Below are 16,361 nucleotides of genomic sequence, written 5' to 3'. Positions count from 1 at the left end.
TTTGATCTCTGACATGTTCTGCCATCTGTTGGGTATTATCTAGAACTAACTGATCAGAGATTATAGCTTCGGGAAGTAACTTACAGAGCCTTTTGTAGACGTCTGTGGAGTTCATCTGTGATGTAAACAAGCATGGCGGAACAACAATTTAATTACTCTTGCAGCGATGTTATTTCGGATCATAGAATCTTTCAGTTATTAACCACAGCGGAAAGTGATGATGGAGATAATCATTTTAAGGAATTGTTAAGCGATTTTAAAAGTGAGAGTGATAGAGTGCCGAAAATATTGTATGTGAGAGAGAAACAGAGCCTCCTTCTAAACGAAAGAAGGAAAACACGGCGAGTACAAAAGCAATTTTATCGCTAATTTCGTGGCGGATGGATTACTTTTCTTCACCAGAGTTTCAGGTAACTGTGACAGGCTCTGAAGGCCAAGTAGTGTTTAATGACAACCCGAAAATCATTGACTTTTTTTAGAAACTTCTTGCCAGTGGAGTTGGTGCAGATAGTTGAACAAATCGGCATCACAAACAACCAGTAGAAAACATTTAACTAGAGGCGGAAAACTATCGATAGCGCTATCGATAGTGACCAGTATCGTCATACATCGATAGTCAGTTGCCCATTATCGATAGTCAACGATAGTATTTTTTTCCCCTCATTGGCTTATTTTTCACGCTAACAGAAATTGTACAGCTGTTTGCAGTTAAATGGTGAGGAGTTTGTTTCGATTCATAGGCGTGCATTTAAGTATCTCTGCGTACCTGTGACTTCTGTGCTAGCCGAAAGACTATTTAGCATTTTGGAAGGTGGGATTCTCCATTCAACCTAACCTTAGTTCAGTTGATGCCAAAACGGGACAAGCAATGAGATTTATATGTTGTCAGTGACTGTATGTAGGCGAGAGAAGATAAGGCACATTTTAAGTCAAAGACTTCATGAAAGCAACTGAAAATTCTCCTGTGTCTGTTGAGAATGCTGTAAAACATTCTTCCAAGATATTACAATACCCGAGAAAATGTCGGGCGATCGCAAAATGAACACTGCAGCTGAACAAGTATTTCTCGGGCGGTCACGTTATGGGCAAGCGCGTGCAGCCCGAGAATGTCTCGGACGTGCCACTGAAGAGATTTCTGAGTGATTCCGATTTGAATTTCAGATATTACATAGCATGGAATAGTTGTGCTTTCCACTGACTTTTGTGAATTGTGTTCGATAAATGTTCTATTTTCGGGCATAATGATATGATTCGTTGCACTTTTGAAAACTATCGATTACTATCGATAGTTCGCCGCCTCTACATTTAACTAACAACACATTCCAGCTTTGGAAAGTATTTTAAAATATCAACTTATATACTTCTAAGAAGTTACATGTATTAGTTGCCTACAGATTTTAGGAAATAATATTATTTTGGGCTGTTTATTTTGTATACAGATAATGCATACATGGGCACATAAGTGTAATTTTGTTTTTTCTCAAAATAATATTGAACACAAGTGTAGTATTTTCCATTTGCATTAAATTTATAAACAACCAACATTTATAAACATTTTAAGCTAATCACCCCACTGATAAGTTAAAAATTGAGGCTTCTACATTTTTTTTTACATATGAATGAAAAAACTCAGCACTGAGGTACCAAAGAGTCAACTGGTAACTCAGCACTTAAAAGGTTAGTCACAAGTGAAGTGTACATTTAAAGTCAAATTTACTTAACTCTGGAGAAGTATTAAGTAAATTTTCCGTTACTTTTCTCACGCTTCCTTTAACATCAGCTTCATGTTTAGTCTTTATTCGCAGCTATTGCTGTGACAGGCCACTAGTATGTTTAGAAACAACACTGTAATTACGAATATCGTATAGAGAAAGGACGAGGGAAGAAGGGAAGGGGCAGACTTCGGAAATCTTACCTGACTGATATAATTATTATCGGAACATTTTTTCTGGATAGATTTACACCGTAGTGCTGAATAGGTAGACCCCGGCAATCTTCGAGATTCGTACTGGCAACCTTTTAAACAAAAACTATGAATCGCGTATGCATCGCTGTGCGACATCTGCCGTACACTTTATGTACTAGTACTGTTGTTGTTTACACAGCAAAGCCAAACTATAGAATTCATGTTAGGAACAAGATTCGCACCGAGAACTGTTCTATAATGTTATATAATGTGTGTGTGACACAGTTGTTGGCTTAAGATAATAACGGTTTAGAAACTTCATATCGATCGATCATATTATCGATTCAATTCAGATTTCATTTCCATTCAGTTGGCAGAATTACCGGAACCGGGCGAGCTCCCTCCTTACTCCTCAACCCCGTACACAAGTCTATCCAGAAAAAGTGTGCCGATAATACAAACAACGATGGATTGTAAGAACTACGTCACATGAAAGAGGTCAGCTGGTACTAGACTGGAATTGTTGTATCGACAAGGCATAGCTTTTAGATCATGATAGGTGGGACTGCAGTAGCGTAAGTGTAACGATGCGATGGTTGTGTGTTGAAGACTTTACTTGCGAGTGCCTGGCCGCATTTTTCGCAACAAACTAAAAAGCGTTTCTCAGCTTCGTTGTATGTGCCGTATCGTCATCTAACTTTGACGTAGCAACATTAACAATGAATAAGAACTCTCTGGTTTCGCTCCAGCGGATGTGTATATCTAGATCAGACCAACATTCATTATGTCTTCCGACAGGCGTTCCAACTTGTGGTGCCTGGAATCATAACGTTGTTGACTCAGTGACGATTTGGATGTTCAAATGTAAATAACCATGTGGTTTACTTCGGTGACACTATTTTCTATATGCTTTTATATGAAAACAGGTACATTATATGCTCTTTTGCGGTGAAAGGGTTTGTAGCATTTATCGATATCCCAAACTCTCACGCCTTTGCACTTTATTTCTTGCATGCAGGCAATATCAATCCGACTTCGCTCCAGCGGTGCGGACCAACTCCCAGTTTCATGCTGTCAGTATGCCTATATTCGTCGTCGCAAATCGAATAATTTGAACCCACTTCTGTTGCACTTCTTCGTCTAGGACAGGTAGCTCTCAACCAGTTATCGACCCGATCGGGCGAGTTTCGGGACGTTCGACGTTTCGTCTGCGTTGCTAGCTGCATATTAATTTCCAGTCCTATAATAGTGGCGTGATATGTCAATATCGACCATCTTATTGCAGAGACTGGTACCCATCACCGTCTTATAATCGGGATTGAGACTGGCAATGCAATGTTCATAGTGTATCCAGGGCGGAGTTTTGGTTTTAAAGAAGATTTGAAGACTTTCGTCTCGAGCGTGGCATTGTATGGAAGTGCAACATGGATGATAACTAGCTCAGAAGGAAAGAGAATGGAAGTCTTTGAAATGTGGTCTTACATAAGGATGATGAAGGAGAGATGGATAGATCGAATCACGAATGAAGATATACTGAATCGAATTGGTGAGAGGAGATCGATTTGGCTAAATTTGACGAGAAGAAGAGATAGAATGAGAGGACACATCTTAAGATACGCAGGACTAGTTCAGTCGGTTTTTGAGGGGAATGTAGGCAATAAGAACGGTAGGGGTAGATCAAGGTATGAGTACGACAAGCAGATTAGAGCAAATGTAAGTTGCAGTAGTTATGTAGAAATGAAAAGATTAGCACAGGGTAGGGTGGCATGGAAAGCTGCATCAAAAAATCTGTGAACTGATGACTTAAACAACAACCATTCTCAAAATCATTCAGTAGCTTTCATGGTTTCGTTTTCCTCCTCCTCTTTTTCATGTGCCGTATTCTTACGGAAAGTTGGCGACAGCCGTCAGTGCAGATCAATGGTGATTGATTGATTGATTGATTGATCGATTGATTGATTGATTGATTGATTGATTTATTTATTTATTTATTGATTGATTGATTGATTGATTGATTGATTGATTGATTGATTGATTGATTGATTGATTGATTGATTGATTGATTGATTGATTGTTATGGAGTAAGTTTTCCTATGCTGTGTGTCTCTTATCAGAGTAGCCGTATCGGCAATGTCGAAAGTTCTGCATCCAGGATAATATACTCTGTTTGCATCCACGTCGTCCTTCTGTCTTGCCTTCTGTGGTCAGTTATATCAGATTGTAATTTCGGTAGATGTGAACGAAATAGACTGCTTTCCTGCGTTTTACGAGTTTTAACACTTCTCCTGATTTCCAAGCACGATGGAGTACCTCTGGTTTGTAACGTGCTCTATCCATGGCATCTTGAACATTCTACGTTAAATCCACATTTCAGAGGCTTTCACTTTATGTAATCAATATATTTAAAACACTAGGCTGATTTTCGTTACCACGAGTTTGAGAGAACGACTGAACCAATTGTCATCGTGAAGCATTCTGATAAAGCTCTTCCTGTAGATTTGCAGAGTGCTTTTAAAAGCCCAAACAATCCTTGTCAAATATTTTTAAATTATTGACGAAAATGTAGCATTCTGATTGGCCAAAGCGCTCGCCAGTACTTCAAGGCTACCTGGACTGTGGGAGCTCTGAGTGCTAAGGCATACGGGTTGGGAAGGTGGAAGGGGCCAAGCACGCATGCGCAGTGCGACGAGTTCCTGGTCAGCTGTTCCGGTCTGTATCGTATTGCCGAGAGGGAGCTCTGAGTGCTAAGGCATACGGGTTGGGAAGGTGGAAGGGGCGAAGCACGCATGCGCAGTGCGACGAGTTCCTGGTCAGCTGTTCCGGTCTGTATCGTATTGCCGAGAGGGAGCTCTGAGTGCTAAGGCATACGGGTTGGGAAGGTGGAAGGGGCGAAGCACGCATGCGCAGTGCGACGAGTTCCTGGTCAGCTGTTCCGGTCTGTATCGTATTGCCGAGAGGGAGCTCTGAGTGCTAAGGCATACGGGTTGGGAAGGTGGAAGGGGCGAAGCACGCATGCGCAGTGCGACGAGTTCCTGGTCAGCTGTTCCGGTCTGTATCGTATTGCCGAGAGTCGCTTATCCGAGAAGAAACTATTCAGCGCAATGTTACTGTGTATTCGTTGCTCTCCCTATATTTGCTAGATGGAAGTGATGTCGGAGAAATGTAAAAGTCCTTTCCTTTATGTCGTAAGTTTAATACTAAAGCTGTGAACTTCTTCCACTCCGGCAGTTAGGAAAGTGAGTCGTTCCTCCGTGTCATAAATTGATGTCATGGAAACCCGAAGGATGGTACCTTTACTAGGAGCAAACTGCTAATGTGCCATTGTTTCATTCCGATTTGGCGGACATTGTGGCCATAGCAAACCAGTGCAATTTACATTCGAAATAGGCAGAGAGCCATAATTCTTCGAGATGATTTAACACGATCATATTAAACACTTCCATTTTCTTTTAAGTAGCACCAGTTTCCAATTCACTTGGAATTTTGTGTCACGATTAATAAAGCTCAAAGGAAAACACTGGAGCGTGCAGGTTTCAATTTATCTCAGCCAGATTTCAACCATGGCATATGTTGCAATGCCAAGAGTGCGAAATTTTGACGTCCTTAAAGTTGCAATGCTGCCAAAAGGTAATTGTACAGGATTAGAAAAGGAGTTAGAAAAGGTTGCCCCTATCATCGTATTTCATATGTTCATCGAGGAAGCTATTCAGATCATGAAGGAGAGGAAAAAAGGGAATAAATGGTGAAAGGATACATTGTATCAGATTTGCAGATGACATCGTATTTATTGCAGACTCAGAAAAAGAAATGAATAGATTGCTGCAAGTCCTCTCAGACACTCTTAAACAATGGAAATTAAAAGTAATCAAACGGAAAACGAAAGTAATGGTAATACGGAAAAATATGGAAGAAATTAGAATCAATATAAAAATTGATGACGTCAGAATTGACCAGGTGAAACAATTCTGTTATCTTGGTAGTATGATAACAGAAGATAAGAGATGCTTCCTGGAACTAAAGAGAAGAATAGCATTGGCTAAACAGGCATTTAACCAGCACACACATGAATATAGATATCAGAAAATCCTTTGCAAAATCATTTGTATGGAGTACACTGCAGTATGGAAGTGAGAGTTGGACTCTGGCAAATTAGAAAGGAATCGACTTGAAGCTGCTGAAATGTGGATATGGCGGAAAATGGCCAGAACGAGCTGGACGGAAGAAAAAACCAACCTGGAAATCTTCAGGGAAGTTAAAGAAGATTATTAAAGGAACTGGAAAACAGGTGATAAAATTTATTGGACATGTCTTATCAGACACAACACTTTCATCACTAACATTATTGAAGGGAAAGTACTGGGAAAGAAAGGAAGAGGAAGACCTAGGATGAAGTATTTGGACGACATCAAGAAGAGGTTAGGTTGTGACAATTACATGGAACTGAAACGAAGAGCCAGTGAAAGAAGAGAGTGGTTGTATCGACAAGGCATTAGCCTTTTGGTGATTGATTGATTGATTGATTGATTGATTGATTGATTGATTGATTGATTGATTGATTGATTGATTGATTGATTGATTGATTGATTGGTCCGTCTCTGTGGTGTAGTGGTTAATGTGATTAGCTGCCACCGCCGGAGGCCCGGGTTCGATTCCCAACTCTGCCACGAAATTTGAAAAGTGGTACGAGGGCTGGAACGGGTTCCACTCAGCTTCGGGAGGTCAACTGAGTAGAGATGGGTTCGATTCCCACCTCAGTCATCCTGGAAGTGGTTTTCCGTGGTTTCCCACTTCTCCTCCAGGCAAATGCCGGGATGGTACCTAACTTAAGACCACGGCCGCTTCCTTCCCTCTTCCTTGTCTATCCCTTCCAATCAACCATCCCCACCAAGGCCTCTGTTCAGCATAGCAGGTGAGGCCGCCTGGGCGAGGTACTGGTCATTCTCCTCAGTTGTATCCCCCGACCCAGAGTCTGAAGCTCCAGGACACTGCCCTTGAGGTGGTAGAGGTGGGATCCCTCGTTGAGTCCGAGGGAAAAACCAACCCTGGAGGGTAAGCAGATTCAGAAAGAAAGATTGATTGATTGATTGATTGATTGATTGATTGATTGATTGATTGATTGATTGATTGATTGATTGATTGATTGATTGATTGTCTTACATATGGAAATGCTTCACTAAATAGGAGGATTGGGGCATAAGTAATTGCAACTACTTCTTTTCGCGCGAATGCGGGATCTACCAGATACATGGAAATATACAGATGGGAATTGGGAGCGGAAGGTGCTGTAGAATGCATGAATAATGCCGAGCAGGTTTACCAGGTGTAGGATATAAACTGTCAGCCATGAAATCCTTTTGCTACATAATGTTTATTCTCAGAGAATGAAGTAACTGCCAAACAGTAAATGTTCAAAGTAGTCGCCTAGATTGTCTACTACACGTTGACATCGATTGAATTGAATTGAATTGAATTGAATTGAATTGAATTGAATTGAATTGAATTGAATTGTATTTATTGATCATGATTTACATGCCACTGAGGCTGAAAAGCCCCTTTATGTAGCGTCTTCTTATAATACAGTACAGAATTATGATCACAGTAACTACATTTTTATAATATTAAAGTATTAAACTAAACATGAAACATAAAAAATGAAAATGCAGATACCAAATCCAGTAAGGTTAAGACATACATTATATAATAAGTAAGAAAGTAAATCATTAAGCCCTTCTGTTATTTTGGACTTCATGGATTTAAAGAATATAAAGATAAGGCAGAGAAACAATTTTCTTCGAAATATACATATTTCTGATTGTTCGACACAAGAATGCCTGATCTCAGCCTCTTGCGTACTCCTCCAGCGGAGACGTCAGATACCAGTTGCCTCACCATGTCTGAATTTTGGAATTTCATGTTTCACAGCGTTGACAGTGTCCTCTCGTGTCCCAAAGCACATCCCACGCAATAGTTCTTTCACTTTGGGTCAAAATCAGACGGAGACAGATCCGGTGAGTATGGCAGGTGTTCCAGTACTTCCCACACCCACCGCTGAAGTTAACTCGTCACATCCATTCTGCACGAAGTCTGGCTCCACTCAGGGCAGTTTTCTCCAAATGAGTTTAAACTAGGTTTATTTTAATCTGGTTTAAGTCTGAGTTTAAACTAACATTCATTTTCCCCACCTTGGTTTAAACTTTGTACTACGTTTAAGTCCGCCTCTGTGGTGTACTGGTTAGTGTGATTAGCTGCCACCCTCAGAGGCCCAGGTTCGATTCCCGGCTCTGCCACGAAATTTGAAAAGTGGTACGAGGGCTGGAACGGGGTCCACTCAGCCTCGGGAGGTCAACTGAGTAGAGGGTGGTTCGATTCCCTCCTCAGCCATCCTGGAAGTGGTTTTCCGTGGTTTCCCACTTCTGCTCCAGGCAAATACCGGGATGGTACCTAACTGAAGGCCACGGCCGCTTCCTTCCCTCTTCCTTGTCTATCCCTTCGGTGCCCTCCCAATAAACATTAATGTTTTAATTTTTACTCTTCAGTACATTATACACAGGAGGATACAGGCAGTGTTGCCAACTTATATTTTAAAGATCCGCTAAATACTATTAAAAATCCGCTAAAATTCCGCCAAGAAATCCAGTCTCAAATAATGAGCAATAATAATAAGCGTAAATGTTTGCACTCACCTGATCTGTGCGTTTCACTGGGATTAACCCCCTGCTTGCGAGCCGGCGAGCTAAAACTTGTAGGACCGAGCTCGATAGTTGCAGTCGCTTAAATGCGGCCAGTATCCAGTAATCGGGAGATAGTGGGTTCGAGCCCCACTGTCGGCATCCCTGAAGATGGTTTTCCGTGGTTTCCCATTTTCACACCAGACAAATACCGTGGTTGTATCTTAATTAAATCCACGGCCGCTTCCTTCCAGTTCTTAGGCCTTTCCTATCCCATCGTCGCCATAAGACCTATCTGTGTCGGCGCGACGTAAAGCAAAAAAAAAAAAAAAACACTTGTAGGCGTTTTACTGCCAGGTGCAAACTAGGTCAAATACAGTAGAGACTACTCTCCTGTATTTGACTAGGTTAATCCCCTACCTCAAGGGCCACACACAGAACAGGCCAGTTCATTAAACGGTCTTCCTTCATAGCATAAATATAAATGCTACTCTCTCACAGTTTCGTTATATGTCGTCAATCGTCAACTAAGAGATAAGTAAACTTTCCCCATGCATTACAAATTTATGATATTATCATGATCTCATAACATCAAATCCAAATATCATGTTTTCCTCATGTGACTGCTAGCTCCTGACAAGAAATAGCCTACGGAATAGCTCGGAGACAGACTGGAGTACAAATTTTAAAAAACGTAAAATGGATAAAACCCTAAATTCCGCTATATAAATCTAGAATTCCGCCAAAAAATCCGCTGTCCGCTAAATGCTATATTTCTCCGCCGAGAGGCTTCTAATCCCGCCAAATTGAGCGGAAAATCCGCTAAATTGGCAACACTGCACACAGGTTTTAAGCTCATAAGGAAGCTGACTGTTATTTCTAAAGTGCAAAATGTGGCAGCAGGATAGAATGTAAAATCATATATATGGGCTCCCGGTCACAACTCCGAGAACAGTCGATTAAAGTACTTGGTCTCGAAACGTTGCCGCTGGCTGTTTCTCGCGGAGGAGGCCTGGTGTAATAAGACAGCCTCGGTCACAAGCAAACTGTAAATATTGAATCATGGCGTTGTTTTTTAATATATTTAAATTTTTTATTGTTTAATTTTCTAAGGCAGACACCTCTAAGTTTTATGTTTATGTCACGAAAGATGTTTTTGTTGAGAATAGTCTTTCATTCTTTCTATTTGAAACCAAAATGTCACAGTAAATAATGATAAAGTCATGGCATAATGAATTCAAGAACCTGGAGGCAGGAGCATTTATATTTTCTCTCTCTAGAAAAGCAACCAGCAGTAGGTTGTGTTCGAACATACGACCTCATGAATACCAGTCCAACTCGTTGGCACGACACACTGTGGTCCAAAAACATGTAACATTGCCTGTTTCTGAATAGTAGTAAAGGGATCAGAAGGCAACTTAGGTTCAAGACAGCGGCCACTTATTTTTGTTGTTGACAGCTGCATGTTGAATGGCACGAAATGAATGTGCTTTTTGCAAAGAGGGTAATAAATTAATATCCTTCATCCCAAGATTTCACCCAGCATGTTACCATCAACTGCAGAAGACTATGGTCAAAACAACTTAACTACACCTATTTATGGAATACTTTTTTCAAACCTGTAGTTTTATATCATCCCTAAATTCTAAAGAGATTTCTCTCTTCTTATGTGATGAACACAGCAAAGTGCTTCCAGATATGTTTTTAATACATTAGTTCTAGTTCTCGACCATAGTCACCCCAGTTGATGGTAACTAACTATACATTTGGTAGGTGTTTTGAATTTCAAGAGTCACATTGGGAGAGTGTGGTTGGGATTGGAAAAGGGTAATATTTTCTGATGAAGCCATCCTTTCTACTACAAAGGAAGGACACACTTTGGTATATCATCCTGGTGGCTATGCAAAGTGTGACCAGGACGGGTAGCAGGTAGATCTCTGAAAAAAAGAAAGCTACACAGTTTATTGACTTGTGGTATTGTTGAAAATATCGGTAATGCTATAACTATACCAATGACTACTGTGCAGAAACGTGTTTCTCTACATTCCTTAGCAGTACAACGGTAAGTGAGAGGACAAAATGCCCGAGCTATGATCGAGAGATTTGCTACAGCTAAAGGCGATGATGATGAAGCTTGTTGTTTAAAGGGGCCTAACATCGGTCCTACAGCTAAAGAAATGAGGGTGGATCTGACATAAGAATTAACACCTAGGGGTGTTTTGACATATTGTCTTGTATTGCTTATACTTGCATGTGTAAATATGTGTGAGTATCTTAGACTTATATTAATCCATGTCCGAATTTGAACCATAACGTGACCCTCCTATACGAAACTTCACGAGGCGCCACTGATTTATTAGCGGAAAGATTGTGAAATTTGAATGGAAAACTGGTATATTTTGTTGGTAAATGTTAACAGAACCAGCTCACTTAGAATCTACAATGTTCCAGATTTCTCTGCAAAGGAAGGACTACTTCTGGGACGGAGCCCAGCACATCTGTGGAGGCGCTATTATTGATGAACACCACGTTCTCACAGCTGCACACTGCCTTTATGGGTGAGTACTACTTAGATGAAGCTGTTCACTCACTTGCTGATCTGTCTTTTACTGGACCTTAGTGCGGAACCCAGCACTGAGAGGCCGGCGCGCTGCCGCCTGAGCCACCCGGGCTCCGAGAGATAATTAAATAAATAAATTAGCCGTATGAATCCCCTAAGGGCTATGGCCTCCTGCAATGCAGGGACAGTGCTCAGTTTAGCTCATCAGGTGAGCAGGTCCTGAAGAGCATTATTATATTGGTTAATCTGTAGTTTTTCATGATAACGTATTACCGCATATTGTACACTTGTGTAGTCTCACCCCCGAGTGAATGCAATTGTGTTTTTCTGGAACAACAATTCGCGAAAACGCACTGTTGCATTAATGACACGTGTACACTTTTATCCCAGGGAGGGTTCAGGTTGTTTTTAGGTAAAAGCGTTAACTTGCACTCTTCGTTCTTGCATAGCTTCTTCTCCGAATGTTGTAGACGTTTCTTGTATTTTCTTGACCTTATCCTCCGTTGAAATTCTCCTGACATACATTGCAAGTGCATATCCTCCTTCCACTATGTGTTACGTGATGAGTTATCAAATCACTACTGCATGCAAACGTCTGTCTGTTTGACATTCGTCTTGCTATTCTCCCGAGTGCACAGAAGATGACCATCACGGTATCCTCTTCGTCGAAGCGTACAGTTGTATGTTGTATTCTCGCCTCTGTCCTGAGAGCGTACTTCAACATATTTTACACTTGCTCGGCTTCTTTCCGCAGTGTACGCGAGGATGATAATTTTATATTCACCACTTCATAAAAAATTATATACCTTTATTCCAGGAGGGCATAATGTTGATATGACTCACTGGTAAATCCAAACAAAGTACTACTTCCCCTTCTACACACGAAATTAGGTCATATGAAGAACTTTATTAAAGCCATAGGCAAGAGTGTAAATGATTTTACGTGTCTCAGAAGCCAGTTTTCAAAACTGAGTGATGCAAGAGTCTCAAAATTTAAAAAAAAAACTCCTAATGGGTGAGAATTTTGAGAAAAAATTATTGATAGAGAACGTGATGCAGAGGGTAATGCTTTTTTTTGGGAAATAATAAATCTGAACATTACCATTACTCTTGTGCAGTTATAAACAACCAGGCTGTCGAAAGTTATTAAACAATTCACTTCTTATATTCGTATTTTCCTGAGAAGGGGAAGGAATCCATCAGGATATTCAGAAAATAGAACAGCGATACCATAGAAGATGGGATCCTAACATGTTGCGTGACTACTGTTGGTTTTTGATTAGAGAAGATGAGAAGCGCCACAAGAAGAAGAAAACACAGTTCTAGCCCTTTAGGCAAGCATCTCAATGTTGAAAATATCCTAGGGATATGAGCTACGAACTGTAGGTACATAACACATGAGAATATATACTTTAATTATTCCTAAAAATTACAAACCTATTCTTAATTATCGTTATGCGGTCGATTAGATTAGCAGGTTGGCTTATTCTACCACTACAAGGGCTAATGTGAGCCCCTGCATTGTTTCACTTAAGCACTACTACGAGTCATTGCAGAGTTTCACTTAAGACCTTTATAACTACATTCGATGTGGACATTTTTCAAAAGTCAAAAAGCTCCTGAGGGTATTGAACCACGGAATACATCACAGAAATAATTATGCAAACAAGTTAATTTGGCTAGAATTTAAATCGAAAAGAAAACGAATAAAGAAGCAAGCGATTTTAGACAGATTTTCCGGAATGGCATTTAGGCCGGAAGTGATTTTCGAAATTTGTTTCTTAGTTTGATAGAACTATTCAAGACTCACAATTTGAAACCTTTCAGGGCCCTTTTGTCCTTCAACTTTCGACAAAATTGAGAAAATTGCTTAATTTTACGATTTTCGTGGTAGGCGGACCCTGACTTCTTCGTCTAAGAGGTGTTTTCAACATTTAAAAAATCCGTTAAGTGTTGCCAAATTAATTTTTCACTTCTCCCAAAGGTGACTTTAAAAATAACATTTCACTTGATTTTCTTAGATATTTAATTGTGAATGTTTTATATTATTATTGATTTAATCCCACTAAAGAGCGCTGATGACTAGTTCTTCCTCAATGCTCTTCTTCGATCCCAATATCTCTTGAGCCCTGCTGATAATTTCTCCTTTCTCTCCTGTGAAACGGGCTTCCTACTTCTAGGGACTCTAGGAGGTGGGGTCCAAGACTGCACCATAGCACAAAATTTGGAACGATCTTCTATATCAATGTCTGAAATCCCATCCGAATCCAAGTCCTTCTGTACTTCATTAAGCCACAAGCTTCCAGTCTTGTAGCTTTTAACCAAAGAGAAGATCTTCTTGGTAAGCCTGTTGGTGTCCATTCGTTGTAGGTGTCCGTTGAACTTAAAACTCCTACGTCGCATGCTGGTATTGGCTGATTCTAACTGTCGATACAGATCAGAGTTCGATTTAAGTCTGTAGGTTCCATCTGGGAGCAATTTCGCTCCATGAATTTTCCTGAGGATACGTCTTTCGGCTTTCTCTAGATCATCCATGGTGCCTTTTTTGTTCATCGGGAGGGTCTCTGAGGCGTACAAAAAATGTGATCTGACAACATTTTTGTAATGACAGATCTTACGAGTGAACGGTACGAAGTTGGACGGCGAATTTCGATTTGATTTTTACATATTCGTGAAGGTCTCCTTAAGCTGAAACAGGTAGTGGAAGTCTAATTTTTCGCTGGTCCTTTTTAAGGGGCCATTTGGGAGTTCAAAGTTGGTGGTGCGCTGTCTTGCCTCGCCTTCCCTCTCCACTCCTTCGGTTCTCCTCTGTCCCCCGCCACATACGGCTGCCTACAGTTGTGTACACGGGATTGCGGGTGAAGACTGACGTTATTTGGGACATTTTCTTTACAAAGATGAATTCAGTATGGAATAGATAAACAATAAAAATAGTTTACAAATCACTACTTAACATACAAATAATACATAACCAAATATCATCCGCATCATCATGACATTCAAAGTGTTCAAGAAATGACTTTTTCTAACACAGTCTGGCATTGGTTCATTGTTCATGGCATGATAGTGAAAATTAACACAAAATGTGAATAACAAAACACAAGACAACAATGTGCGCACCTTATAAACGAAAAATTGGTACAATCGTTTCCAGCACACTTTTTATCAGTCAAATCATGAAAATTCGTTTGCGAGGCAGTATGAAATTGTAGTATAATATCAGTAATGGAATCACCACCCGCTTTCCAACCATATTTCAGCATTGGTACAACACAATCAGCTTGTAATTGGTTATGCGCTAGTATTTGACTAGTTATAATGAAAAGTCTGTTTTTTGGTTGTAATTTTCACTGGCCGTGTAAATTCCTTACCCGGCAAATGTTTTCCATTCGACGGACTAAACATTTAGTTGTCGGAAGAGTCCAAGATCACACGGCTGGCAAAGATACGTAGTTCCTTTCGGTATGTATTCAATGTGTACATGTTTGTTCGTCAGGGATTCAAGTTGTGCATTTTTGCCCTGGCCACTGAATAAATCTATGAGAAGAAGATTTCTTCCGTCTTCCTGTAATTGCGGATGGAAAACGTTTTGGAACCAGTCACGTACATGCCCTTTCCGCATTTTACCGGAAGATGAACAATCAATTACGACATATTTAAAGGCATCCATGTAGGCTTTGATACTTTATTGTACTCTAGATCCAAACTTTCCATTAATTTTTTGGAAAACGATCAAGAACAAATGTCCCATTTCGCCGGCTTTAGAAATGTGATATTGCACTGTGTGGGAGTGAGTAAAACTATTTCGGCAAACAACCGTAGCAAGAACGTCTTTTACACCACGAAAATCATAACTTCTCTGTGTTGCCATTTCGTACACAAATCGGGACTGGTCCGAATTCCAGATATTGGCCTCCGGTATCTCTTTTTTTTTCTTACACTTCATACAAACTTTTTAGCCACTTCGTGTCGTACTTCTTCGTCTGTTTTAAACGTTTTACTCACTAGTTTGGTTACTTTTCGGAACCGAATTTTCAAACGCCTTTTATGGTTTGTCAAGTATGAGTCGCTTTGGAGAGAGTGTTTGGGGAAATACAACTCTCTAACCTCACCAATCCAACGCTCAATGTCCGATTTTGTGACATATAAATAACGCATCCTTGCCTTGGTGAACTCTTCTTTCACATAAGTTCGAACCACTGTACATTTCCTAATTTCTCCATTGTGTTCAACGTGGTTGACGATTTCAAAAATTTGTCTCCGAGTGTTCTTATACTTCCGTACAGCGTACATAGGTCCTCGTTCCTTTATTTTTATTTTTTTGCTAGTTGCTTTACGTCGCACCGACACAGATAGGTCTTATGGCGACGATGGGACAGGAAAGGGCTAGGAGTGGGAAGGAAGCGGCCGTGGCCTTAATTAAGGTACAGCCCCAGCATTTGCCTGGTGTGAAAATGGGAAACCACGGAAAACCATTTTCAGGGCTGCCGACAGTGGGGTTCGAACCTACTATCTCCCGAATACTGGATACTGGCCGCACTTAAACGACTGCAGCTATCGAGCTCGGTCCTTTATTTTTTGATACATGTCCAACAATGATTCGGAATCATAATCTTCCACTGACTTACAGGATCTTCCTCGACCATCACAAGACTTGTTATCTTCGTTAAACTCATCTCCGTGTTTGCGTTTTGTTTTTGTGATGTTGACTCCTCTTCAACGCCATCTTCGTCTTCTGAATCAATGAAAACGGCTTCTTCCTCCTGAATAAATTCACATTTTCCCTCCAAAATTTCATCATTGTCTTTATTTGTATATACAGGACATAATTTGCTGTTCATCAGAAAGCACTGTAGCTTCCTGAATATTAACACCGTAGGCATTAATAAGAGCTGCAATAATGTTGCAAGCAGCCATAACAAAGTGAATAATCCAGTGCGATCTCCTGTATGTGGAATAGCCATCAGTCGTGGAGAACTTGACCGAATAGAATAGGACTCGCCGTCCCATATACACAACTGTAGGCAGCCGTATGTGATGGGGGACAGAGGAGAACCGAAGGAGTGGAGAGGGAAGGCGAGGCAGGGCAGCCGCTGGCTGTGAGCGCTGACGCGTGCCAGTATGTACAGTACAATTCATTGCGTGCACCGCCAACTTTGGACTCCCAAATGGCCCCTTAAAAAGAACCAGCGAAAAATTAGACTTCCACTATCTGTTTCAGCTTAAA

General features: G+C 40.6%; 1 protein-coding gene across 1 annotated transcript in view; it reads left to right on the top strand.

Annotated features, from left to right (window-relative positions):
- The window catches only part of LOC136857989 (anionic trypsin-2), a 204,428-nt gene that overhangs the window by 124,610 nt on the left and 63,457 nt on the right, over positions 1 to 16,361 (top strand). Inside the window, exon 3 of the mRNA XM_068225745.1 lies at positions 11,026 to 11,132. Coding sequence (XP_068081846.1) covers positions 11,026 to 11,132 — 107 coding nt within the window. The remainder of the gene's footprint in view (positions 1 to 11,025; positions 11,133 to 16,361) is intronic.

The sequence above is a fragment of the Anabrus simplex genome, chromosome 1 (assembly GCF_040414725.1).
Source record: "Anabrus simplex isolate iqAnaSimp1 chromosome 1, ASM4041472v1, whole genome shotgun sequence".
Lineage (NCBI taxonomy): Eukaryota > Metazoa > Arthropoda > Insecta > Orthoptera > Tettigoniidae > Anabrus > Anabrus simplex.
This window is presented reverse-complemented; position numbering and strand designations above follow the sequence as displayed.